The sequence below is a fragment of the Lutzomyia longipalpis genome, chromosome 3 (assembly GCF_024334085.1).
Source record: "Lutzomyia longipalpis isolate SR_M1_2022 chromosome 3, ASM2433408v1".
Lineage (NCBI taxonomy): Eukaryota > Metazoa > Arthropoda > Insecta > Diptera > Psychodidae > Lutzomyia > Lutzomyia longipalpis.
The window spans coordinates 22,656,763-22,684,688 of record NC_074709.1 but is presented as its reverse complement, the minus strand read 5'-3'; the positions used below and the strand labels follow the sequence as shown (position 1 = coordinate 22,684,688).

The following is a 27,926-nucleotide window of genomic DNA, read 5'->3' as shown; positions in this document are numbered from 1 at the left end:
ACCATATACATAACATAAAAGGAAAACTCCTCTATATCGCAATTTTTCATGAAATTGTCGTCAATTGCGAGATTAATTTCCAAATGCTAAATCATCTCGAGGGTTTTTTTTTGTCGCACGAGGGGGTGGATGCGGAGGGAAAGTAAGTATAAGAGCGTCGCCGACAGTAATTTGTGATGATGAAATCACATATCGTCCATATCGGAGGAGTTTTTCGTGGGCGTGTCGCACCGAGATTGACCCCAAATTGCTCACAAACCACCAACACACTCGAGATGGCAACTCATGCGGTTTTTCCTCTCCTCAGGGGGTTTTTCTCCCCCTTTCCAAGGAGACACCGAATCATTTGAGGGTGGAATTAATGGTGCAATTATAACACTCGATTATCGGTGTTGATTAAGAGGATGATAATTATTTTGATAGGATTGTACATCTTAACATGTCTTTGACCCCTAAATGACTTCATTTTACTACTACTACTGCTACTGTAAAGGCTTCTTTCATTTCACCTTAGTGTTTTTGTGTAAGTTTTTATCCTTTCTTTTTAGACATAAACTGGGTAAACATGGTTTAACTTACGTGAGATCAAAATTCTTAAGCCAGCAGTTGATTTTGCAAGATAATTCACATTCACTTTTAATTTTTACTAAATTTTTTGACAGAAATCACACGTCAAAGCAATGAAGTTATTTTTAAGCATAAATTGTAGATATTTTTGAAAATATAATTTTAAGATTAAAGAAGTTAAAATGGCCAAAAGATGAAAATGATGAAAATATATCCAGGCGGCCATGTAGCCTGAACGGTTTAACATTTTTTTTTAATTTGGGCTATCATTGAAGGGGTTTTATGCTCCTGATGATCCTTCTAACTTTCAACTCTTAAGCTTTAAGGGAAATAAAGAGGAAATCGAGGAAAATGAAAAATTCAAGCCATGTGTTTTTCCGTTAAACATTTTCCTTCAAACGAATTTCATTTCAAAATGTTTTTTGAAACAAAAGTTTCATGATTCTCTGTGATTCGAGAATCAGTAGAAATTACTCACCTTTCACTAAAAAAAAGAGTTGCTCGGGTTTTTTTTTGTTTTTGTTGGAGAAAAATTGTGAAAACGCACGGAAAAAATGAAGTTTTTGCATAAACGTGCGTGAATGTGCAACGAAGAGTGACTGTCGTGCGTGGTGGTGGAGTGTGGTGTGAATTTTTTGCAGAACAGGAATACAAATTCATCCATGTAAGTTTTCTAACCTCACACAATGGCGGAAAACAAAGGGGGAAAATCCTCATAATATCAATTGAAATAATATTATTTCGCACCTAAAATACGGTGTGTGATTGCATAATTATCACCAAATTGTCGCGCTAATTGCCTCTGCAAATGGCTTTTTATTTTACACCACATACACCACATAATTCGGTTGAGTGACTCGCAAATGTTGTTTTTTTCCACTCTGTCCGGGAACACTCGCTACACACGGCTTTTCTGCACTAAAAATCACACAAAATATTTAAATTTATTTATTTTTGTACCCCCGTTTATGTTTTCCAACAAATTGGGCATTCATTTCGTTCATTTATTCGATTTATTTTCATTTTGGTTATTGCCATTCCTCCTCCAATTTTGTTTATCGATTTATAGATAATTTTGGTTTTTTCTCTTTTATTTTCATTCTATCTTGTTTGTGGCTCATTACACACACGTGATGATAATGCTTTTAAGGCACAAAGAAACACGAGACTCGTCCGATAACTCGCCAGATACCAATTCAAATACTTTTGAAAAAGGTGACACCACAATCGCTGAGTAAGTACATAGTTAATTTAGGGTAGATTTTATGGCTAAATTTGACATTTTTTATGCCTACTGTACAGAGGGAATCAGGAAGGAGTTTACAAGTAAGCTTTTCTTCTAGGCGTAAATCTGTGGAAGATCTTCTGGCGGGTTCTCAAGATGTCCTGGGTAGTAGTATCAGTCAGGCAATTTCCTTTACAAGTGGCACAGTCCTCCAGGCGTCTCCCTTGCTGCGCAGACGGAGTCCCAGTCCTTCCTCCACGGACAGCAATCGCAACAGCACCCAGTCAAAGGAGTACTCAAAGAGTGAGACACATCTAACCGTACCAGGTGGTCCGGATCGTCCTGATGCGGCCGAAGACATTCGATTGAGGCAACTTGAGGAAAAGCAAACACCTCCCGAGGGAAATTATCTCAATCGATCGGCATCACAGGAGATTGAACGTCCCAAGAGCACGTCAAAAGTTTCCGAGAGGGCAAAAAAGAAGTCTTGGTACAATGTTTTGTATCCAACTTACAAATCACGCTCAGAGGATTTTAAGAAACTCTTCAAGGGAGTTCCGGATGATGAACGTCTTGTAGTTGGTAAATGTTTTTTATTTATTTATTTATTTTTTTTAACTTTGTATTGCGTTGACTTTACTCAATTGTGGTCATAAAATTAACCCTTCTGTGACTTATCGGAATGTTTTTTTTTATTTATAATTTCTTTTGCTGTTGCGTAAGGGTTAAAAGAGTAGAGTGATGATAAAATGGAATGTAAAAGTTGTATAATTTTTATGACCATCACTGTGTAGAGAAATGTCTGTGATTGCCAAGTCTAGTGTTATCCCAAAGTGACCTTTTCGTGTTTATGGAGTACTCATCAATATAAAATTTATTGATTTTATCAAAATTTCCGGCACGAAAACTCTGTGTAGTGACAAAACCGGGCACATTCAGTATAATAGTTCCAAAAACGCATTACGGGAAAAAATAACATTTTTTATTTTTATTTTATTTTTCATTTTGTAATAGATTATTCGTGTGCACTGCAGAAAGACATTCTCGTTCATGGTCGCCTCTATGTGTCGCAGAACTTTCTCTGCTTCTACGCCAACATCTTCCGCTGGGAGACATCTTTGTCCATTAAATGGAAAGATGTAACGTCAATTACGAAGGAAAAGACCGCCCGTGTGATACCAAACGCCATTCTCGTGTGTACAGACAACGATAAGCACTTCCTCACGTCTTTTGCAACACGCGATAAGGCGTACTTGATGCTATTTCGTGTATGGCAAAATGCCCTCATGGATAAGCAGATGCAACCTCAGGAGATGTGGCAATGGGTAGGTCTTCTTCGTCAATCAATCTAAAAGCCCCTTTTTATGCAAAATTTATGCCCTTTTGCAGGTACACAATTGCTACGGTGACGAACTTGGATTAACCAGTGACGATGAGGATTATATTGATCCAAATGAAGATCGTGACTTCATGAAGGGGTGTCAACATGGTGATAAACTCAAATTATCCACAGATAGTGTTTCAGAGGTACGTGTATTGGTTGTTTTTTTTTGTGTGGCATATTTCTTTTTTGGGAATAAGTGTGGGGAGACTTTGGGAATTAATCATTTGTGTGGGAATTGAGTGATAAGATAACGTGACTTCGACACATGGTTTAATGTTAGAAACAACAGAAAAAAAACAAGGGGCTACTAAAGCAAAAATTGCTCAAGACTCAACGGAATAATCAGTCCTTCATAGCTTTTAAAGTCAAGTTTCTTCAAGTTTTTTTCCTGAATGAAAATTAACTCATTCATTGAAACGAAAATCAAGCTGAAATTGTGTCACACATTAAATTCATTATTTATTCATAATTTTCACAAAGTCCATCGTGCTCTTAGCCCCTTGTATTGATTGAAGAAAAAAAGAATACAGACGGTGGTGTATATGTGGTTTTTTTTGACACTCAAAAGGAACAAAGTAATCCAGAAAGCGATATGATGGCTTCTATCAATCAGACATCGAGTGATCCAGCTCAGGTGCCAGAACTACTATTGAAGGGAGAGACAAATTCATCGAGTGGACAGAAGAGACACTCAAAGGGCTCCCGGAGAGGCGAAGAGGCTCCCAGTAAGCACATTCCAACCGACATGTCCGATACGAGTGATTCTGAACAAGATAAAAATATGGAGTGAGTATTTTGTGGTCTTTTAAGTGATGATTCACATAAAAAAAAAATAATTTTTTGGTGATTTTATGTGATTTTTGAATGTAAAGTTAAAAAAAAATGAATTTCATAAAGATAAATGTTTTAAAGATATTTCAATGAATGCAATTTGAAAAGACCTTCATTTGGGATTCTTCCAATTCTTACCTTGATTTCTTGTCTTGTCAACAGACTTACAGAGCAACCAGTTTGCACGTCAATGCACGAAGGACGCCAAATGATTCACACAATTCTTCCCATAAATGTGGATATTCTCTTCAATTTACTCTTCTCCAAGTCAAAATTCCTCGAAAACTTCCACGAGGGACGTAAAACAACAAATATGATACATGGAGATTGGGTGGTAAATGAGGAGGGTCTCAAACAACGCACAGTGACACTCACGGTGGCTCTATCACAACCCGTGGGACCTAAGAGTACGGACGTGACGGAAATTCAGACACAGCGTGAGTGCACACTGCCCGGACAACTCTATTCCGTGGACATTCATTCCTCCAATGCGGGTATTCCCTATGCGGATAGTTTCTATGCTACAATGCACTACTGCCTCGTACGAACTGTGGACGATCACACCATGTTCTCCGTGCATGCGCAAATAAAATACAATAAATCCGTCTGGGGCTTTGTGAAGGGATTCATTGAGAAGAATTCCTGGAATGGGCTTGAAGATTTCTACACAGCCCTCGTGAGAGCCCTTCAGAATGAATATTGCATTCCACCAGCCAAGGCGAAGGGTAGAAGACCCCGTCGAGGTAAGTGTTATGATGTTTGCTTGGAAAGGTAGAATTGTAATTTTATTATAAAATTTTCTCTTCTCCCAATTGATTCCCGAATGCAGGCAATTCATCCATACAGAGGCCCACCGAGGAGCCATCGAAGATTAAACAGGTGCCGTTTACGACGAAAGTCGCTGTAACGACTGACAAGGCTGGGGCATCAAAGATAAAACACGAATCACTCTCTTGGTTCGTGATTATCCTCTTGGTAACACTGATACTTCTCAATGTGATACTCTATCTCAAATTGTGGGATTTGGAGACGCGCGAAGCTGGACGGCATCGTTATCCTGATTTCCTTCAGCTGAAGTGAGTACATTTTATGATTTTTTTTTTAAATTTAATTTTATATTACAACTGCTATTTTAATTGTTACAGGGATCCCCCAAAAACGCACGATGACTGGATAAAATTAATGCAGCAACAAGAGGCTCTTCATTCAGCGGAAATGGTTAAATGGCAAAAAGTTCTCCAAATAGCCGTGGAATTGCTGAAGAAAGTGAGTGTTGTTTGTGAAAAAATTGTGACAAATGCAACGGTTCTCCTTCAAAATAGTGCAATGGCCAAAGATGAGTTATAAAAAAATGCAATTTTTAAGATAAAAAAAAAACATTTGTTGGTGCAAGAATTAAGAGAAAAAGAATGATATTTTCTCGCGAGGAGAACTAAAGTTAAAAAGAAAGAAAAAAAACATGAAGAAATTCCAATCTCGCGTGTTGTGATTCACAAGCTTTTGCTGTGAGATTTGAAACACCAAAAAAAATGAAGAAAATTAATACAAAACTGTTACATTATATAGTATTCAAAATAATATTGCAGCAGATGAAAGATAATTTATTGAAAAAAAAATTCCACAGGGTTTTTATTTATAACTTACATATATATTTTTTTAATTTAACATGAAAAGCTGCTGCTTTGGGATTTTTTGGGATAAATATTGCAGAGGCCATTAAAAGAGCTTCAAACTTCGTATTTGAGCACAATAAATAAAAAAAAATGAATATGGGAAGATCTTGCTGAGGGCTATTTTATAAAAAAAAATACATAGAGGTAGATTCTGATAAAAATCTTTTCTAACAACTTAAAAGTTGTTGTAAGATTTTGACAATTAATGATTTTAAATCGTTTTATTGTCATTCTTTATAAGAAAAACAAACAATTTGTTGTTCCAGAAGTTAGAAATATCTTTAAAGAGCCATGGAAAAGTAATTTTCCTTCAAAAGCACGATTAAAGAGAGAAACAAACTGTCAAAATATTTTAAGATTTTTCCCAGTATACCAAAAATCGACGAATTATAAGAAAAGAAAGAAAAGATTTATATCAGAATCTACTCCATAATTGCTGTTGCAGCAGCATTGATGAAGATCTGAAATTTGCAGGGAGAGTATCAAACTGAGCGTATTTAAAATGTAGGTTTACATCAAATTAAATCCACAATATCCTCATACGCCATTCCAGATATAGAGCGTTTCATGAAAAAAAAAAATATAGTATTATGTGATTTTACAGGGTTATTCGGAAAGCCTGCATGTCTCTATAAACAACTTTAACAAAAATTCAATCAATCAGTACCTATTAAAAAAAAATTGTATTATAAAATAATGAAGAAATTGACCATTTTTCATTGATTTTCCGAAATGTATTTGCCTCCATGCCTCCCACCCATATAAATAAAACAGAAGACTTTGCAATTTTTACGAATAACCCTGCATAAATTGTAAGCTTCTTAAAACATTGAAGCTTTTTCTCTCTCACTCGACAATTTCCGAGCTGATTTCTGTGTGCCTGGGGGATTGTGTGGAAGAAAAATGCTTTTTTTTAGATAATGAAAAAAAAAAACCTTTCACCTTTCTCAAATGAATTCACATTATTGTGTCATTTTGTCACATAATACACGCGAGCTTCAATTTTTATGATGTCTCCTGTGTGAGTGTTGTATAGTTAATAATTTGGAAATGATCAAACGGCATGAGATATATAACAAATTACCCATTAAAAAAAATAACAAACTAAAGAAAAAAAATATATTAGCGAGTGTGAGGGAAAAATTACATTAAAAGAGAGCAGAGTTTTCGTTTTTTTAATGAGGTTTTCCATTGAGGGGGGAAAGTCAGTGTCCCCCCTTGTATATACATATATTTATGAAAAATAATTTAGATGGGAAATTGGGCAGAAAAAAGCATTGGATGTTTGATTGCAATCTCCCATCCGGGAGAGTGATTTAATACAATAGATCAGAGGGTTTAAAAACATTGTTTCTACCATGAGAGATATATCATTGAGCACATTGATAGGAGAGAAGAAAAAAAAGGTATAAAAAGCTATAGGTGAATAGTAGAGAAAAGCAAGAGGAGAAAAAAATAGAGCGAAAATAAATTTGAAAATGGAAAAATAAAATATTTATTAGTAAAATGTTGCATAATGGTACCGCATAAGAAATGTTACAGCAAAAAAAATTATTTAATTTTTATTTAGAAACACACCATTTTGCCCCTTCTACCGCGAGAGAGTCACATTGTAAGGAGAAATGTGTGCTTTGTTGAACAGTCCATGGCCGAAAAGTTATGCTATAGGTATACTCTATTCAGCAGCATTTTCCCTGCACAGCTGAAGCTGCTCCGCATGGTGATGTGTGGTCAAAAAGATACATTTTTTTGGCTAAAGTTGATGCAATCGCGAGCATTTCTTCCAATATACATAATGGCTATACAAACACCCAAAGTGAATGCTGGAGGAGAAAGAGTCATGTGGAGTGGGACTGGAAGCTGACTAAGAGGGATCACTGATGGTGAAGATCATTCGTCTGTTATTCCTCCAAATTTCCACAAAAATCCTTACGTAATTATGGCATTTCGTAGTTTTGCTTTTTCCTCTTTTTTCTTTCTCTTTAATTTGGGTTTTTATAATCTCTCTTTTTCCTTCTTCTCTCCGCCAAAAATGAGTACTTTCGCGCGCAGAGATTTCTGACTTTGTAGGTGTTGTGTACCAGTGATCAAGTGCGTGAATAATCGCAATCTTTCAGCTACAATTTGCTGTAAGTAAAACTTTTTTTTTGTGGTAAAAAAAATTTTACTCATTTATTGTACGACAATTCAAAGAGTTTATAATTTGCAGGTTGTAAATTAAGAGATTGGGAAAAAACAATGATTCCACTTCTCTTTTATTGTATACAAAGCTATGGATTGTTTAGATAGTTAGTTACCTATTTGGTTTGTGTTGTAATTCTGTTTGCTAAATTTTATTATATAGGCCATATAGAAATTTTGAGATTTTGAAGAGAAGAGATGAAAAAGCTAAATTCGGTTCAATTCTTTTTTTCTTTAAATTATTTCTACGTTTCTGATCATTTAGGGGTGATGCTAAGTACGTTTAGGTGTCTAAATACGTTAAAAGTTCAGGAAAGTAAAAGTTTCTTTAGGGATAGAAAAAAACTTTTTTTGAGAGAAAAATTAACATTAGTGTAATGAAAAGAAAACTGAAACAATAGTTTTTCGATCGAAAAACATTAGAAATGCATTAGAATATTCGTTTGACTTAAGATAAGAAGCAAACTCTGGTAGGATTTAAAGAAAATTTCAATTTTTGATGAAATAGGAACAAACGTTAGACAAAGAGATTTCGAACGTAAGAAAAGAAACGTTAAACTGTTAGAAAATGAATATAAAACATTAGAATTGCTGCAACGAACTGTGAAAAACTGATAATTCGTATATATAACAGTCAATATACCTACGGTTTACTTGAACTCAATTTTCATTTTCATAAAGTTCGACTCTTAATTTCTGTTTCTTTATCCATTGTTATTAATATTAAAAAAACGCTTCTAGAATAAACTTCTGGTTACATCTCTAAGGCTAACATAATTAATTTCAGCACAGAAACGTAAACACTTTATCTTTTATCATTACCTTTATAGTGATGAATTTTGAGATAATTGTCTTTGTTAGCCAGTTTAATTTTGTTGATGTTATAATTAAAATAAAACATTTTTGAAGAAAAATACTTAAAATGTTCTTTTAAAAATGTTTAGCGCAAGAAATGTTAATTTTTTCTATGTTAGGAACGAATATTTTGGTTCAAAAAATTGAGATAAAACTCATCAATGGGTTCATCTACGATCCCACAATGTAATCTCACGTACGTTAGATTTCGATATACGCATTCGATTGATGCGAATTCATGTTAAATTGCTTTCAAATATTGCTAATTTATTCTTTAGAAATTTTTTAGAAAATGATCTAGACTAGAAAATGACGTAAAATTTAGAATAAAATATTATTTTATTTAATAGAATTAAAAAGTGAGTTTATATGGATACAATGTTCTAGCTCCAAACTTGGTGTATATTTGTTGAGTTTGTCATTAGAATTTAATATATTCTATATATGTACATAATATGGTACACCTTGAGAAGAATTGCGCGTATTAATTAATGATTTGTTATTTCACGATTGCACTGTGAGATCGATGAATTCGCAATAATCTTTCTGAGAACGTAAAGAAGAAATTTACGTTTGATTTTTATTGATCTTGCCCTCCTTTTTTCCCCAATACAATCGCTCGAATCGATATTGCTAAACTCTCTTCAAATACACGATGTAGTGGTGCGAGGTTCATAAACTCTCGATTTGCAATGAGGACGAAATAGAGTCATTCCCCTTTGAGAATTTCGTGAAAATATCAATTTGCCGCATTTGCATTGGCTGCGGGTGAAGAAAATAAAATAAAATTTCACGCATAGTTAATCACGCACGAAAGCTCTCTAGAAGAAGAACTATAGCAGGTTTATTGAGTGAAAATTTGTTGAGTTTGGCGGTGATTGCAATATGTAAGGAGATTTTCTTCGGGGAGATAGTGTGGTGTACGTATATCCATTTCTAATGGTGTGACAATCATTTTAGTGATCAATGGAATATAGTGTGGTGTTTCGGAGTGATCGCAATGTGTTGATCAAATGCGATTGCACAGCTCACCACCATATACCGTCGATCAGTCTCTGGTGAACTGTTGGACGGTGCGCAGGTGAATTTCAGTGTGGTGTAGTAACAAACGATCGCGCGCGCTTTTTTTTTTTTGTTACTCAAGTGTACTGTACCCTCCCGCCTACCCTCCCCGCGGCCACCCCCCACCCATTTTGCACACTCAATAGAGGAGACTTTTACTCTCGCTCCGAGACAAAAGTCTGTGTGTGATTTTCTATTGAGTAATTCTTCATCAGTCACCTGAGTGTCACACCAGAATGTGTTGTGTTTTGTGAGGGAAGGTGCAAAAGAGAACTTCTCCCCCCGAAAAGCTCTTGCACCTGCGAGGCCACGATCAATTGAGGGAGTTTTTCTCAATTTATTAGAGAGGTGAAATTCAAATTTTAATTTTTCTCGTTTTTTTGCCGTTACAAAGCAATTTTATCTCTTTCATATTTAAATTTCAACGTGAAAATGTAAATTATTTGTTAATAATTTCTTTGCACTTTTGTATATCCTTGTGCTTTCACATTTCATCCTCATTGATGCACCAAGTTTTCATTATAATTAAGATTGTATAGTATTCTAGGGGAAAAGGGAGATTTCTCGTGCGCCCAATGATTACATAAAAATAAAAAAAAATCATGAAAAGTGCAAGTGTAAAAAAAGTGAAATGCTCAATTGTTGGCATAAGAACTGTTAAGCTATAAATCATACAAGAAGATCCCATATATACGCGAACCTCCCTGTGTTCACTGTCTGTGTCTGGCTGAATCCACCCATTTCGAGAGATAACACCTGGTGAAGATCGCATGAGATCGCGCAAAAAGAGTTATTCTGCGATCATCGTATGGGAAATTTAGTGTTTTTCAGTGAATTTTGGCACCAATGGGCCAAAAAAGCGCAAAAAAAACTATAAAATAGTGAGAGTGTGAACGGATTGTGCCATTTAAAGCACAACGAAAAAATTATCTTACCATCAATCGTACCTTTCTTGCAGCATCATAAGTTTTATGTGGAAATTGCATAAGAGACTCTCCTTCCTCCGTATCTCTCTCTTTTCTCTGATATAATGAACTCTTTTATGTCAGATTTTGAAGCTGGTGGCGTCGCGGCTGCTGCTGGCATTTTTGTGGACATATAACAAACATTTCGTGTCTTACATTATATACCTATAGTTTTTTTCCCCGCAACACTATGCCCTCCTTTGTGAGAAAATTACTTAAGACTTTTGAGTTTAATTTCAGTCTCCACCATTTTTGGTTTTCTTCTCGGATCTTTTGTGGACTGCTGGTAGCTCGGGCGCGCGCGAATTTCCGATTTCAAAAGTGCATATATGAGTAAAAATTACCGCGATGTGTGTCTGTGGGGCTATATGTGATTGGAAGGAAATAGTATTTCGAAAGTGGGAGACGAAAGATCGGAAAGGCAAAAAATTAAACTGGAAATATTGCATAATTTTCAATATACATGTTTTAAAGAGAGATATGGCCAATAATTGACCTTTTCTGTACATTCCCCACCATTGCACTACCTATACACTTTTCACATGTTTTCCCTCCACTTTTTTCCCAACAATTCCAAAGTACCATTGCGGCCATAAAAAAATTAATGTTTTTTCTTTTTTATTCGTAATATCAAAGATTTTTATTTGCAATAATAAAGTTCTTTTAATTTTTGAGAATAAAAATAAAATGTTTCTTTACGAGTTTATCTTCTACAAGTAGATTGTGATGATTTGCATATAAAGTTTATTAAGAATTTTTGCATATGGATTAGATAGTAAACAGAACACGAAAAACTCTTTTGAAGGTTAAGGAAAATTCTTTAAGGAAAAACTTAAGAAGATCGAAAAAATTATTAAGAAAAAGTCAATCATAACGCGTCCAGTTATTAGAGTTGGTGTCCCACACGTGTAGAAGTTTGTTTATGCGTTGTAATGCGATTTATGAGCAGAATTAGTAGACAAATTTGATTTTTTTTGTAAAATTCGGCAATTTGATGGATAAAAATGGTCATATCTCTAGTTCTATAAGACCTACAGAAATTTCTTGATTAGTTTTGGAAAGGTATTAAAACATGCTAAAAATTGACATGAATTTCAATAATTTTCAAGGTCACCTCCAGAACACAAAATGGCGGATTTTTGTTTTACCGAAACAGTTTTTCGCATTTTTTGTTCTGAAGGAATGGTTCTACAGGATTCTAATGTTCTAGAAAGTTGTATAGTTTTGCAAAACCTTTAATTTGATAATAAGATGAGCAAAATCGGTCAAGCAGTTCAGGAGATATAGCTCTTAGAACTTTTCAAATTCAAGAATTTTTCAAATGGCCATATCTTCTAAACGGCGACATAGATTTTCTTCATTTTCGGACTGGTGATAGATATTGAGTCAGGCTATAACATATCAAAATTTAAAGGAAAACGATAACAGATGTTCGGCGATATTGCCCCTTAAAGTTAGGCAATTTTTGTTTTTGATTTTAGCGCCTCTTGCGGTCATTTTTGGAACTTGGAATGTTCTAGACAGTTGTAGGGCTTCTTGATACCTTTCATTTGATACCAAGATGGTCAAAATCGGTCAAGCTGTTCTCGAGTTATATCGAAAAAACACTTTTTGCTTTAAACCGCCATATTTGCTAAACAGCTTGACCGATTTTCAAGTATGATTTGTTGATGAAAACGTCTCACTAAGCCCTACAACATACTAAAATTTCAGATCTCTAGCTATAAGGGAAGTGGTTGACGGTGTTTCAAAATGGCGGATGGCGGCCATCTTGGATTTTGAAAATGCGAAAAAATGAAAATTTACACCCACATTTCTATAGAAAACTTCAAACCCGAAGTCTCTATCTCTTACCGTTCTTGAGCTATAAGGCAAAGTTTGGCGCACCGGCCGGCAGGACGGCCGGCCGGCAGGCCGGCCGGCCGGATCAAAAATTTTCCACCACCATTTTTGTAATGTGGGATGTCTAAAACGTGCTCATACCAAGTTTGAGCCCGATCTGAGGTGGTCGGTTTTTCCGACGATTACAATACTTGGTGTTGGCCACGAAGTGGAACACCAACTAATTAAGATTTTTTTTTAAATCCATTGTTTTAAATGTTAATTTTCATTCTAAACCAATTTTCTTATCAACGTAAAAATGAATTAAATCAATCATATAGAAAGGTGCAAAATTTTTTGAGAATGAATAATTCTTAAAGTAGCATAATGAAATTCAATGCTCTTCTTTCGTTAGATAAGCGCTTAAATATTTTTAAAAATGAATAAATGTCGCGAGAAACGACGCGAAATTATTTATATAAAATACTAATCTATTATTTAGTGAGAATACACTGCTTAGTATCCTTAAAAGACAATGTTCGCCGTGTAGAGAGACATGCAAAAAATATTATTTTTGTTCTCACATAAATTTTGTGATATTTTTGATGGCAAACTTTTTATGACCACCATTATACGTTGTAGTATTACATGAAATTACAAAATTCACATTTATGTGCTTCTCACTATAGTATTATTTGCTAATTGACACCATATGGAAGGGACTCCTAGATGCAATTCTCTATGTAGTTAATTGCACTAATGTCCTTGAAGCTGCGATGCGTGTTGGAACCTAAATTGTCGCTAAATTGTCTGTATAGTTTTTTTCCCTCTTCTTTAACCTCTGAGACTTTTTGCATGTTTTCCTTATTTATTATTCTAATATTTATGCAACTTTTCACGCCATTATTTGTACTTCACCTTCTTGGGTGGGATAAAGAGTGAAAAAAAAAGCCGGAACGTGCGGTGTTCTTAAGTAGGTGTGCGTCCCCTTTAATTACATACAGCGCCATCAGTAGCGACGCTTTGGAATTAAATCAAACAATCAAACAATCCTTAATCGATTTGTATACTTTTTTTAATGGGACTGCAACAAATTATTATGAGAGATTGCCATGGTGATGAATCTCATAGATCTGTGATGTTGGGAAGATGAATTGGATTGTATGATAATTTGGATAATATGATAAGAACAAAGTCATATAGAAAACACAAATCAATTATTGAAAAATTGTGAGAAGGAGGGAGTTTCAGAATAAGCATTGTGTATTTATCATGTCACTCTTTATGATAATTGATGAGGAAAACATACACCAAAATAATATTTATAGACAGAAACAAGTCATGGAGAAAAATTATGTAAATTACAAAATGCCTTTTTTTTCTCTTCATCTCTCTCACTTGTTTAATAACATTGTTGTGCGCTGTTGTGAGGTTTGTAGTGCAAATAGAGAGCAAAAGTTGTGTTGCATAAGATCGATGAGAGAGGCTGAAGAAGGAGGAAAGTATGTACCACAAAAATGTTGTTTCTGTGTGACAATGAAAAAAAAAAAGATTTTTGCTGAATGAGTGAACCAACGAGTCACGATGTGAAATTGGAGGGAATTTCTTGGTGACCCAAATTGAGTGACATCATGGTGAATTAGGCACCCGCGAAGACGCAAGTGACATAGTAATTTTTCAATTGACCTTCGAGGTGTGAGAGTGAAGAAATGATTTGCACATTGATTACAATTAAACAAAACTACATCGCACAAACAATATTAAATCCGTGCCGAAAATTTTTGTACAGTGCGTGCCTTCATATGGCAACAATGGCTTTCCTGTGATCAAGAAGAAAAACAAGACACACAAATGGTTAATGAGTGAAACCCAAAAGAGACAAAATTTGGCCATGTAATTATTTGACTTTCTGACGAGTTGATAAATCTATCTGAGAGCGAAAAAAAAGTTTTCGTTGACGATGGGTGAGAGAATGAAAAGAGTCTTAGAGGATCACTTGAGAAAACGACGTCAATGCTATTTTTTTTTTACAATTATCTCTTTGCGCTCTGTGTCTTGGCGCAATTCACCTGAAGCACGTGTGTTTTTTATTCAATCTTCACAGCACTTCGTAAGATCAATAGGCGAATCGGAAGATCATCTTACGAGATTTTCACAATATATACACCGTGGGATTGTGCGACAACATACTTACGGTTGTATTAATTTTTCCCCAAGGGGACATTAACTGCCGCCAAAGGATGGCATGATTTGTGACTCTGTGCACAAGGAAGCCACAGTATATTTTTATTAAAATATATTTTTGGTTAGCAGTAGTTCAGTGGTGTAGCTAAGGAAGGCGTTTTGTTTAATTGTCAAAATAAATTATCGTCAGATTATCAAAAAAAAATTTTAAAGTTTAAAATTACATTTAAAAAAAAGAGGATTTTTCAACGTTCGAAAATAACATAAAATGTATAAAAAGTAACGTTTAAATTTGCAAAAGGAAAGTCAATCGTTAAGAAAATACAAGACGTTAGAAAAAAACGTTAAACATTTTTTCTCAATCCTCGTCTTATAAATTGAAAAAATCCTAATTTATCTAGAAACATCACTTCAAATAGATTTCTGGATACGCCCCTGTGGTAGTCTATCAACCAGGAAGCTATTGCAGTTTTATCATAATTGGATAAATAAATAATTTTTTCTACGGATTTGTCACTAAAACCAAAGACAAATCATTGTGCCAAAAACTGTTGACACGTAAAAAATTCTTCTCTTTTAATTTTCTTGAAGAAATGAAAAATTAATTAAAAGAATTTGTAGTCCAATTGAAGATTGGCTACCAAAAATTATCACGAGCAGCGGGACACGGCTAACTAAGTGTCCCACATGCGCTCCCGACGAAACTCAGAGAGAGACTGACTCATACCGGAGCGTGCTGATGGACGACGCTCACACGTACATCCACCGCCTAGGACACTTAGCTCGCACCTTCCCGTTACCCATTAGCCATGAGACCAGGGTCTAGGAAAAATTAGGACTACATTCGGCCATACTGATGTGGTGACGTCCCTTGTCACCGATGAGCGTAGTGAGTCCACAGTTTTGGAACACGCCACCTCACCCGTAATCCGTTCTTTCCCCACATCAGCTTGGCTGTCCTTACACGACCAGATTGACTGATCCACGGTCGAATAAATCGACCCGACCGTACCACAGCGCGGTCGACACGGCAAGATTGCCAAATGATCAGATTTACTGATCCACGGTCAGTGAATCTCCACCCACGGATGGTATGACACAAGACCTTTCCCACAATTATGTGGATAACACGGCATAATTGCCAGCACCAACGACATTCACCGTAAATGCCATTGAACACGGAATTATCTTCTTTTATCCAACCCACCACCAACGCAGCAAGCTCGATTAGAAGAATAATTCCCCGCAACTGTGACTCCAAGTACCTTCCCAAGGAAAATGCTTGTGCCAAGATAGCGACACCCCCCTCACAAGAGCCAACCCCACGAGAATTTTAATTCATTTCGATTCTTTAATTCAGGGCCTTCATGAGATAACACAAGGGGACACACAACCACAGACCTAAAGTCTAATGACACGACCCATCGAGCTCAGAAGATGTCAATACTTCAAATACTTTATTTCAAAAAAAAAAGTTTCCCCAACATCTTCCTTCTTCTTCCTTCGGGCTGCGACCACAGTCAGCTCCCCCTGATTCACATGAAATTTTTCCAAAAGATTTCATTAATTTCCATCATCAGTGCGTTCTCAAAATCATCTACATCAAAATATCTCCCCCTACTTGGACATACAACCTTCACGAGACCTCACTATGGTCAATGGTTAACTTCATAATCACATTACTCCTTACGGGGACACTGCTTGACTAGATGATCCTCCGAACCGCACGCAAAACATCGGCGTTTTCCACTCTTCTGTGCTCCAGTTTTTGTCTCCCCCTCTTTCTTGTCCTTCGCCACGTTCACTTCGTGTGTCTCTTCCCCTTGGGATGCCTCACTAGAGCTATCTTCTGTCTCTTTCTTTTTGTTCACCATCTTGACCGGATGACACTTTCCATCCTCCGATGAGCTCTTGCTGCTTGAGGGACTCGATTCCTCACGATTATTTGTCACAATTTTATCCACCTTTTTCATGTAGCTAAGAAAGTCTGGAAGATTTCCAGCCGGAGCAGACAACAACAGTCCTTTAACCATCACATTTGGAATTCCTTCGATGATGTATTCCCGGATATCGTCATCCCGCAGGTTAATCCTCCGGGCCTGTTTCACCACCGAGTGAAAATACTCCTCCACTGATTCCTCTTTCTTTCGCTTTCTCATCCTCAGTTCATGGTGAATTTGGGCGCTCGAGAGTTTCTCCGGAAAATTCAAAAGAAGTTCCTTCTTAAATTCCGCGTATGATCTGATAGCTCCTTGATTTCCCTCGTACCAGTCCTTCGCAGCACCTTTAAGCCGAAATACGGCAGCTACCAACGACTGTTGTGCATCCATATCGAAGAGCATTCTTGCATCATCCACCTTTCGTAGCCACTCTACCGCGAGCAACCCGTTCTTCTGCCCAGGATCAAAGGCCGGAATGAGTGCCTCCATTTCGACCGCTGTGAGCCGCGGACGGTACGCGGTAGGAGTTGTCATTGTTACCTGTGAATCATAACAATTTAACTTCAATACACTGACCAAAATATGCACTATTTATGACTGAAGGTCAATCAACGGGAGATTCTACGATCCTGTGCAAAAAAATCAATGTCGCCCGTCTTTGTAAATTTCCTCAACATTTATTGACACTTCTTTTCCTTTTGCACTTGATCACCCCATTTTCCGATTGATAAACCCCTTGAACTTACGGTACTTTCGTTTCCTGGATTGTATCCACTATCTTCTTCTTCACGGAACGTCTCCTCTCCTGTTGCCATTTACCCCCAACACTGAGAAAAACCTAAATTCTCACCAGATTTGTGCTTTTCTTGGGTTAATGAACACTTTTCCCATTCACTTAACACAATTTGTTTGCTTTTCAGCAGCTGACCAAAGCCTTTTTCTTGACAATTTCCCCGTACACGAATTTTCCGCCAAACAACACGATGCTTGTCAAATTCCTTTGAAAATATTCTCGAAAATTCTCTTCACGACGACAGAGAAACTTCGGAGAATTTCGGGACAGGACTGAATTTGGGACAATTTGAGACGTTTGAGAGCTCTCACACACACACATTCACACAGAATTATGAAAATCATGTTGCAACATGTACGACAAAAATTTAACACAAAGAAAAATGCGCATGTATTTATATTTTTCATCTCTTTTTTTCTTTTTATTTTTTCCCAATTTATTTTCTCTCTCTCTTACCCATGCCACCCCATCCGCCGCTTTTCCTTCGGCGATGGTCTTTTCCGCGTGCCCCAGGGGCGGAACACCCCACATTTTTTTTTTTTACTCACGGTTTCCCTTTTTGGGGCCCTTGACGGCTGCCTGGTGCCGGAAACCTCGCTGAACGATGATGAAATTCTCTTCTTCTAGAGAATTTTGCTGTCCGCCATCTTGCGTCGCACCGCCGATCGCGCAGCTTTTCCACACTTTTCACCACATTTCTCACTTTTCACTCGCGGTACCACTTTTGTGGTACTTTAGGGATCTCAATCCCACTTCTGAGATGTAGTCCAATTGAAGATTGGCTACCAAAAATTATCACGAGCAGCGGGACACGGCTAACTAAGTGTCCCACATGCGCTCCCGACGAAACTCAGAGAGAGACTGACTCATACCGGAGCGTGCTGATGGACGACGCTCACACGTACATCCACCGCCTAGGACACTTAGCTCGCACCTTCCCGTTACCCATTAGCCATGAGACCAGGGTCTAGGAAAAATTAGGACTACAAATTTATGACGGTTTATTTCTTCAATAAATTTTAACAATTTCAGTTCACCAAATTTTAACTTCTTCACAATACTTTTTTATGGAAATTTTTATATTGTGGTTTAATTGTCTTATTTTAAGTGGAAAATCTTGTACTCTAAACTTGATAAATATACCTACATATCTACTAAATCCCATTCAACATTGATCATATTGTCTTTTCCGGCTTTATGCTCGTTTTCTCCAATAAATAATAATCAATATTATTGAATATAAATCATAGGTATTTGAGGAATGGTGTATTGTCGCTAAATCGAGTATTTCGAGTGAATGAGAGATTATGAAAAGTAATTGAACGTTACTCGTTTTTTTTACATAGAAGACACCCTGCATTTTTCCACTCTTTAGCAATATCAACTTGCATTTCCTTTTGAGTGAAAATGCAATATAAAAGAATTTATGGATTTCATAAAAGTTAGTTTTTTATGAACTTTTTGCAACATTTATTAATTTCATCCATCAAATTGTGTGGAATCCTCACGCGATAAGACAACATGCTGTGTGTATGTGGGATTTAAAGATAAAGAAACGATTAATTAGAATAAATTTGCATAGAAATTCAATTTCCTGTCGTCAAATAAAATACGAAAAGAGAATTATTTCAATTCCACTCCTTCACTTTGCGAGGGCAATGAGAGGTTCCTTCCCCAAAAAAGAAGAAGCTTATATAGTTGGTTATTGCTCGGCAGTGAGAACATAAATTGAATTTTAATTCCAACTTTTCGCCATCACTCGAACATGCCTCAATTGTCGTCATCAAATCGCAATACAAACACCTTCTTTTTTTTAATGTCTCGCTACCGTCGTGAATACCGTCCGTGGTAGCCGCAATTTCAGTTTATGGAACAACATGCGAAGCCGCCTGATTGGAAAATGTAGTTCACCTTCATCATGTGGTGTGTTGCAAATGCACATGGCGATTTAGAAAATGATTCTTTTTTTTCCTACCATCGTGAAAATTCACAGAGAAAATTGCAATTGGAAATTGCAGATATTTTACTATTTAGTTATACAGAGGCACAAGTGCAGTCATCGTGAGAGATGGGGCCAGTTTTTCGTGTTTTTTTTTCCTTCAAATTGCACATTACCGGGGATTTGCAGTGATGAAAAAAATAATTGCATTAGTCTATGATATATTGCAGAGTTGAAAGGAATGTGAGTAGATTATTCTTCTAGATTTAAAGAATTCCGCCGGAAGTTGCGTGAACACGACTAAATGGATAAGATGTAATAAGAAAACTGAGATGGAGACGCCTGGTGCTTGTCTGCCTTATATTTAATTTACAGGAAAATCATCAAAGCACTGTTGAAAGTGTTTTAGTATTAAAAATTCCTTTTTACTGATCTTTCTTCTCCCTCAATCCGTCTAAATCCCTGCTGTCCAAATTGAAAATTTAAGGATAAAATTAAATATTTAAACTTCGGCATACAAAAAAGAATTATCTCGCCTTTGAATTCATTTACATAAATACATAATGTTAATTTTACAAACAATACTCTTAATATAATGAGCTAACACCACAAAATTAATACTAACGATTTTAATGCGTCTTTCTTTTAATCACATCTAATTATACACACATTTTCTTATCCCTTAACAATACAAAATAAATAGTATAAATAATAGTTTTCATTTAAACTGCAATAGAAATTCTTTGCAACTCTGATTTTTATCTCTCTCAGCAATTAAGTTTTTCCTCAAAGACTACGCTGAGATCAACAGGTTCCAATATTGCTTATGTCTCTTTCCTTAGTCTACTTCCCAATCTATGGGTCTGCGATTATTCTTCTCTGTGTCTCGACGCTAACACATCACGTAAGCTGCAAAGTTCCACAACACTTCCCTCAAAGGAGAAAAATAAACTAACAGCAAGATGACTAGCGTGGAGGTTCGAGGGGGCTATAAGTTCTTCGGGAGTGCTTCTGATCCTCACAAGAAGATCGTTCTCAATCACTTGGATATGACAGTGGAGACGGGAACAATGTAAGTGCAAAATGCATTTTTCATTTCTACTGAAGAGGTAGGTACTTATATTAAAATTCTTATTTATTCATAATAGCTATGGCTTGTTGGGAGCATCTGGTTGCGGGAAGACAACACTCCTATCGTGCATTGTTGGCGTGAGAAAGCTCAATGGTGGCAAAATTAATGTTCTTGGACGTCCTCCTGGTGTCCCAGGTTCAGGAGTTCCCGGCCCACGTATTGGGTACATGCCACAGGTGGGTGTTGTGAAATATACAATGATTCATTCCTTTGTGGAATAATAATCAATATTCCTGTGAAATTACTAGGAGGTCGCCCTTGTAGATGAATTCACAATTAAAGAGACACTCTACTATTTTGGACGGATCTACGGTATGACCGAGGATCGTATCTATGAGAGATTCAAATTACTTCATGAACTTCTAGAACTGCCAGATGCAAACAGGTATAATTATCATATAATATTTAAAATACAATTTGAGTCGAAGCGGCGGTATAAATTATCTCAAAATTTTTCAAATTCTCCATGATTTCGTAATTTTTTTATTCTCTTTTGTAGCATAACATAGGTAGTTAGGAGAAGTATTAAAAATACAAAATTAAGAAATCTTAATGGCTATACGAAAAATGTCTAATTGTTTTCCAACCATTTCGACTCTCAAACCATTCATACAACTTTTTACCTTCCTGAAAAGCATACTACCGCTAATTAGGGTATAATTAAGATCAAACTCTCGTGTTTTGCAGTTTTTTGCATTTATAAGCGCTGGAACATGCAGCATTAAATCCGCAATTTTATCTCATCTATTGTAGGTTCATTGTGAACTGCAGCGGAGGTCAGCAGAGGCGTGTTTCATTTGCCGCTGCCATGGTTCATGAACCGGAACTTTTGATCCTGGATGAACCCACAGTGGGATTGGATCCTATATTGCGTGAAAAAATTTGGCATTTTCTCGTTGAGAGTACACGAAACAGCAAATTGGCTGTGATCATTACAACGCACTACATCGAGGAGGCAAATCAGGCTAATAAAGTAAGGAAAACTATTTAATTCGTTAAAAAAACATTTTTCAAAACGATTTAATTTCTTTTCTTTTCCAAATAGATTGGACTAATGAGAAATGGTATATTGCTAGCTGAAGATGCCCCGAAGAATATCCTGACACAATTTGAGTGCTCCTCACTTGAGGATGCTTTCTTAATCCTCAGTCAGAAGCAAGGAAAATCCGAAGAGGCCGATTCAACACTTAGGCGTGTTGAGACGGCAACCAATCGACCTGTGGACGTTGTAACGGACGAAAAGGCAATTGAGAATATTCCCAAGAAGAGTCCCCTGAAGCGCAATCTCTCCTTCCAGGAGACAAAGCGTCCGGGGCTTGTGGGAAAATTCCAATTAACATCCAAGAGTCGCATGAAGGCGCTCATGACGAAGAATATCTTGCAACTTATTCGACAACCTAGTGGTATTATTTTTTGCTTCCTCTTCCCAATTCTCCAGCTATCCTGCTTCTATTTGGCTATTGGTGGCAATCCACGGGACCTCAAGCTTGGTATTGTAAATTATGAAGTGGATGATTTTCGGCTGTGCCAGAATGAATCCCTCATTACTACCTTCGCCCATGACTACACGTGTGATTTGTACAAAATATCATGTCGCTTCCTGCACGAGCTCACGCCCGATATCGCCAAGAAGGTGTATTTCGATACCAAAGATGAGGCTCACGATGCCGCCAAGAAGGGCAAAATAACCGGGTATATTCACTTTGCACGCAACTTTACGGAATCCATCACAGAGATTCGCGACGAAGGACGACACGCTGACAATTCAACCTTCTACACTGGCGAAATTAGCATCTATATGGATATGACAGGTATGTGGGATCTGCCTTTAGTATATATCCTCCTAACAAAAATGAATGGCGATTTTTGAGGGATTTTTTTTTATCCTTTTAGACCAGCAAATCTCATATTTCCTCGAGAGAAAACTGAGATCAACGTACCAAAAATTCTCAGAGAGTCTCATGACAGACTGCGAACTACCCGTTGCTCTTGGTAACATCCCCATTCACTTCTACGAACCTATATTCGGTTATGCTGAGGGGGAGTTTAAGGAGTTCATTGCACCGGGTATCATTATGACGTAAGTTTCAATAATTCGGATATTGAATGGCCTTAATAAAATATGTAATATTTAAATTAATAATTCAGAATAATTTAATCAGAAGTTAATTTTAATTTTTTTATTCTTAAGAAAAAAAATTGTAAATTCTTTAAGCATTTTTTAAGTAAGAAAAATCGTGTCATAAAGATTAGATAATTTTCTACTTTTTTGTATAAAATTCTATCTTGTAGGATGGTCTTCTTCCTTGCAACTCTCGTAACGTCAACAATCTTTATTACGGACAAATTGGATGGTGTGTGGGATCGTACACTTATTGCGGGCATTTCCGTCACTGAACTCCTGGTGGCCCACGTGATCACCCAGTCAGTTATCATGGTGATACAGTGCCTCGAGGTGGTCTTCTATGCTGCATATTTCTTCAATGCGGAAAATCGTGGTGACAATGTCACCGTGATTGGCCTTCTCACACTTCTCGGATTCGCTGGGATGCTCTTTGGTGAGACACCTTCAGTGCAAAATTATTTATGAATTTTTATTTACAATTCCTCAATTTACAGGACTTTTAATTTCCATCTTTTGCGAATCTCACACAACGGCGAGTTTTGTGGCAACAGGCAGCTTCTATCCCATGATAATTCTCTGCGGTAAAATTGAATGATAATTTTTTTATGCTACATGCTTCGAATTAATCTTTTTTTATCCCCACAGGACTTCTATGGCCTCTCGAGGGAATGCCCACAATTTTACGATATATCGCCTATACATTCCCTTTCACAATACCATCGCTGGCAGTGCGGAATATCCTGTCAAAGGGTTGGAGCATTACACATGCACAGGTTGCAAATGGATTTGGTGTGGTGATCCTCTGGATTGTGGTCCTCTTCATTCTATGCATAATGGGGCTCAAAATGAAGCGCTAGGTACCCTTCTCACCCCGCATCCTCAGTGTCTTCTGTGTTGTGTTTTCTATTATTGTATTTTGATTGTGTGGATGCTTTTAAAGCAATTTGTGATTCTCATTTTTTTTTTATGTATGTACTCCTCTACGCATGATCTACTGCGTACAGACAAATCTGTAAATACTGTATTTAGTATGTTGTAATCTTAAGCTGTTGGACTGTAGTTATTATAATGGGATACTTAACTTCTTCTGTTTTTGTTGTAAGCAAAAAAAAAGTCTCAATAAAATGTGTGTAAAAGAAAATTTGTAAAAGAAAAAAGAAAAACCTAAACTCGAACCATTTTGAATTTGCCTGAATCTTGGAGAATTTAATATGTAGTTTAAAGTGTGTGGTGCAAGTGAGCGCGATCATTGAAAGCATAATTTCATATAGAGACGAAAGAGAGAAAATCCATAAAAATTAAATCTCACACGGAAAATTGGCACGTGGTTATGTGGATTGAATCAATTTTGCTGAAAACACAGAATTATATTTATTTCTCGCAAATAGAATTCCGTGTTTGATGTCTCACCGAGACACAACGTGGCTTTTGCTGAAGAGACAAATTGTGATTAAATTATGTGGTTTTTCCTCTCTTCCTCAACTTCTTCCTCTCTATCACTCTCTCTCCCCCCGGAGCCAGCCCTTCACTCCGTGCTCATATATTCAGTACATACATATATAGGAGAAAATGGTAAAATTTTCCCATGCGAGAACAACCCTAGAAAGTGGGAATAATGCGTCGAATGAGCAAAGAGATGGAATAGTAAATTGAATTTACGGGTATTTTAACATGAATTCTACTTAATCAGCCTCCTCCATGTGCGCCACAATATCGTGGTGTAGTGATTTTAAAATACTTTCCTCTATGCCACTAGCTTCCGGAAAAAGCTCCATGTGGACTGAAATGAGCGGAAGGAAAACGAGTGGGGACTTTAATGATTCAAAAGCTTCTGAGAAATTTTGCATGATAATATGGGACATTATTCATGGAAAATGTCCCAATTAATTTTGCATATTCTCGCGGCAAAGAGTTTACTTACAATAAATACGCCATTTCTTCAAAATTATTGCTAGAGAGAGGGAAATAGTATTACGGAACATGTGTTCCCAGCATATTACATCAATATTTTTGAGACACATTTAAATCCCACAAAAATGTTCTATTTTAATTTCAAACTCATTAGCTAAGTAGGTTACTTTTTTTCTAATTTCATTGTAAATTAAACAAATATTTAAGAGTGTGATAAAAAATTAAATTCACGTGATAGTTTTAAATTCTTTGTGTGAGTTTATTCATCAAAAGCGATCAATTTATTGGCAAATTTTCCGCCCATTTCTCGCTGAATTGAGCAAAAAGGCAGAACAAAAAGTAAGGGAACAATGAATAAAATCATGAATTGTGAATATATATGTAGCAACGCGAGCACTGGCCGATTAACGTGTGTATTATTTTGTATCAATTCTGATGCACATCACTTTCAGTGTGGGTGGGTTGGGTTTTTTTTTTGAAGAGGAACCTGAGTTGCAGAGCATGAAATTCAATCTCTGTTCTGATCTCGAGGGTGTCAAATGCAAAGTTGAAATTTATATAGATTAATTATCCCAAATTGCTGAAATTGTATGATTAATTGTTTTTTATTAGGATAAAATGGTTTGAGAAGTTTTTGTAAGATGATTTTAAATTTCTATTTTAACGACTTTTTTTTTCCTATTCTAGCAAATTTTTTTAACTTTTGGTTTATTTTTAAATTTATAATGGAAAATCTTAAAAATCTTTGACAGGATAACATATTTTTTGCGTGAAATTTAATCTATTGTCATTGAAAGTGCGGCTTCGTATCACTCCGATTTCAGTGATATGAATGAATGCATGCGCGATGTTTTGCATGGTGCGGCAGGAACCACGGATCAATTGGCGGTAATTAGGCGTTTGTGACCCTCTCACTCTCACCCATTGTACCTAGGACGATGAGAGTGCAGTGAATTCACTCCAAAGGGCACAATCGTGGTCACTGCATATTAATTTCAATTGCCACTGCAGCTGCTTCCAATGGTGATTCAATTGGGTCACACGTTTTGCAACACTAAAACACCACATTGTGTGATCAACGCAGCATGATCGCATATCTTCTCTTTTTTGCAAAAATCCCATTTCCAGGGCTTTTTCCTTGTCATGGATACCCTCTCATAAATTCATTTGCTTTTTTGTTGCTAAATTCCATATTACAGTTGAATTTAAATTGGTGTCAATTGCACTGTAACTCCGCATTTTCATGCCAATTAATCTCCTACACGTATCATGTATTATGAATAATATTAGAATGTTTTAGAGACATAAATCATAATGTCTTGGATGTTTAAGAAAAAGGAATTAAATGGTGGATTTTATCTTTATTGAAATCTTGGAAATCTTGGAAATTTCTGAGAGAGACTGTTGATGAAAGTTTAGCAGTGGAGGCGCCTGGTAAAAGCTCCTTTCTCTCTATAATAGCAGTAAATTGTTTTTAAAAGTATATTAAAAATTCATACGAAACTACTTTTATTCAGGATTACAAAATTCTAACCTGAGAAAGCAAAGAGTCGTTTTTGTGATCTTCCTTTAACATTGAAAGTTCTGATTTTCTGATTAGTTTATTTTGTAAATCATTCTCTTATTTTTTGCAACTCTGACTGGAAACTCTTGGCTAACGAGCTATCACCCTAGAGATTGCTATAGTAGAGTGGTTTAATTTCCTCCCAGAAGCTGGGCATTCACCAGGAAAAAAAAACATGGTTCATAAAAGCTTACCCCAACACACAGAAAGGTTACCAAACCACGAAAAAAAGGGAAAATCCTGTGGAGCCTCAGGGGAATGATTTTGGATGAAATGCGATATTTATTAGGATGAAGCAGTGGCGTGACATGCAAATATCTGATCGAACAATTTAATTAAATTCTCTCCCTGGCATAGAAGCACGAATTGGTGAGGAATTTTCCACCCCCTTATTTACATACTTTACTTACCAACTTACACGAAGTTTGTGCGGTGAAATAGCGCGAAAGGAGATCGCACACCCAACAAAGTAAAGTATGAATGGGGTTTTGGGATGATTAAGAGAAGAGCTGGTTGTCAAGGAAAGAAATTCATAGCGAATTTTCCACACTTCTCTTGCGGGATTAATTGACGCCATACCGCTGGAGGGGTGAGAAATTTTGGAATGGGTGGTGTGTGATTTTTCATCCCTCAATCAGCTTCTGCAAATTATTGCCGCAGGAGCCACTTAATCGGAGAATTTTTCGACTGATGCTGAAGGATGGAATTATTCTTCCTAAATATTCTCCTCCATCACTCGCAGACTTTTTCTTCTCTTCTATTTTTTTTTCTCTTGCTCCATCACGCCGCCCCAACATTTAATTATGCAAATGTGATTTATATTCTCATCGCGCTGTATTTTGCGCTCATTTTTGTAATCTCTCTCGCTTCTATGTTTTCGCGCGCATTGGGAAGTCCTCTGCAATTGTGATATTTGTCTATTAATTCTACACTATATGCTATCAGCGTCTATTGATGTACATTGTCACGGTGTATTGAGAGGAACTCACTTATACATTTCCACCTATTTCCCGCCATATTTTCTCTTGGTCTCTCTCATAAGTCCCGATTTCTCACACATTTCAACCAGAGATGAGAGCCGCTCCGCATCAATGAGGCCTCTCCGTGACACTGATAAGGCCCTTTTGTGCTATATATAAGTTTAAGGGAACTTTAATGACTGTAATTTTCCATTCAATAACTAAAATAATAATATATTGGCGTTACGTTAATCTAAATCTAAAGGTCAAACAGAGATCAAAATTATACATATTTTTGATCAAGATGTGACCTTTTCATTTAAAAAAAAAAACTCCACAAACCTGTGAATGAAACGCGAGAATTTATTGAAAAACATCGTTGTGCAGATTTATGGATATCAAACCTTGATCTTCCATATAGAGAAATTAATTGAATATGCTTTTTAATAAGCTTGAATTTCCATAAAAACAGGCGGAATATGTGAAGAAGGGATTTAATTGAAGCACCATAAAAGATAATAAAAAAATACTGGGGTTTTTTAAATTTAGAAATCTCTGAAATCTGGTGAAAAAAATGGAAGAAAATCGTTCCTTATTTTTGGTTATATGTTCAAAAAAAATTAAGAAATAGTATGTGTTTAATATTTTTATGTACATAATGTTATAATATTTTTAAAGAATTAGAATAAATAGAAATAAATTAATAGAACGAAATACTCATTTAAAAAAAAACTTAGGACTTCTAAACAATTAAATTAATTAGAATGGGCCCAATGAACGTGAAAGGGTTAACAAGGAAAGTCCAGTTAAGAATT

General features: G+C 36.3%; 3 protein-coding genes across 4 annotated transcripts; 2 read left to right on the top strand and 1 right to left on the bottom strand.

Annotated features, from left to right (window-relative positions):
* The first annotated feature begins 1,015 nt into the window (after positions 1-1,015).
* LOC129792766 (protein Aster-B-like) lies at positions 1,016-7,187 on the top strand. The gene is made up of 9 exons (XM_055832119.1): positions 1,016-1,231; positions 1,718-1,801; positions 1,911-2,374; positions 2,807-3,117; positions 3,182-3,319; positions 3,745-3,962; positions 4,170-4,750; positions 4,837-5,083; positions 5,153-7,187. Coding segments are annotated over exons 1-9 (2,247 nt in total). The 5' UTR covers positions 1,016-1,229; the 3' UTR covers positions 5,355-7,187.
* A 2,580-nt stretch (positions 7,188-9,767) lies between these two features.
* Positions 9,768-23,852, top strand: LOC129792764 (ABC transporter G family member 23). Of its 2 annotated transcripts, none has more exons than XM_055832116.1 (10): positions 9,768-10,126; positions 20,263-20,492; positions 20,569-20,728; positions 20,801-20,937; positions 21,306-21,525; positions 21,598-22,363; positions 22,446-22,632; positions 22,845-23,110; positions 23,172-23,258; positions 23,323-23,852. In XM_055832116.1, exons 2-10 carry the CDS (start codon positions 20,383-20,385, stop codon positions 23,532-23,534), a joined length of 2,145 nt encoding a protein of 714 aa, XP_055688091.1. In that variant the 5' UTR covers positions 9,768-10,126; positions 20,263-20,382; the 3' UTR covers positions 23,535-23,852. The 2 variants fall into 2 exon arrangements, with proteins under 2 accessions (XP_055688091.1, XP_055688092.1); XM_055832117.1 differs by having other exon boundaries at positions 9,772-10,126; positions 20,192-20,492.
* Positions 10,243-18,468, bottom strand: LOC129792765 (uncharacterized). Its single transcript, XM_055832118.1, has 3 exons — positions 17,435-18,468; positions 12,791-17,228; positions 10,243-11,574 (listed from the first exon to the last, which is right to left on the bottom strand). The coding sequence occupies exons 1-2, from the start codon at positions 17,501-17,503 to the stop codon at positions 16,428-16,430; spliced, it is 870 nt and encodes a 289-aa protein (XP_055688093.1). The 5' UTR covers positions 17,504-18,468; the 3' UTR covers positions 10,243-11,574; positions 12,791-16,427.
* Positions 23,853-27,926: the final 4,074 nt, after the last annotated feature.

Excerpts from the sequence above, each read along its gene's own strand:
- LOC129792766 (XM_055832119.1), top strand. Across the intron at positions 1,802-1,910 it reads GGTGACACCACAATCGCTGA|GCGTAAATCTGTGGAAGATC; the intron begins GTAAGTACATAG and ends CTTTTCTTCTAG. Across the intron at positions 3,963-4,169 it reads GAACAAGATAAAAATATGGA|ACTTACAGAGCAACCAGTTT; the intron begins GTGAGTATTTTG and ends TCTTGTCAACAG.
- LOC129792765 (XM_055832118.1), bottom strand. The coding sequence starts at position 17,503 with ATGGCAACAGGAGAGGAGACGTTCCGTGAAGAAGAAGATAGTGGATAC. Across the intron at positions 17,229-17,434 it reads ATCCAGGAAACGAAAGTACC|GTAACAATGACAACTCCTAC; the intron begins GTAAGTTCAAGG and ends TATGATTCACAG.
- LOC129792764 (XM_055832116.1), top strand. The coding sequence starts at position 20,383 with ATGACTAGCGTGGAGGTTCGAGGGGGCTATAAGTTCTTCGGGAGTGCT. Across the intron at positions 22,364-22,445 it reads CATCTATATGGATATGACAG|ACCAGCAAATCTCATATTTC; the intron begins GTATGTGGGATC and ends TTATCCTTTTAG. Across the intron at positions 22,633-22,844 it reads GCACCGGGTATCATTATGAC|GATGGTCTTCTTCCTTGCAA; the intron begins GTAAGTTTCAAT and ends TCTATCTTGTAG.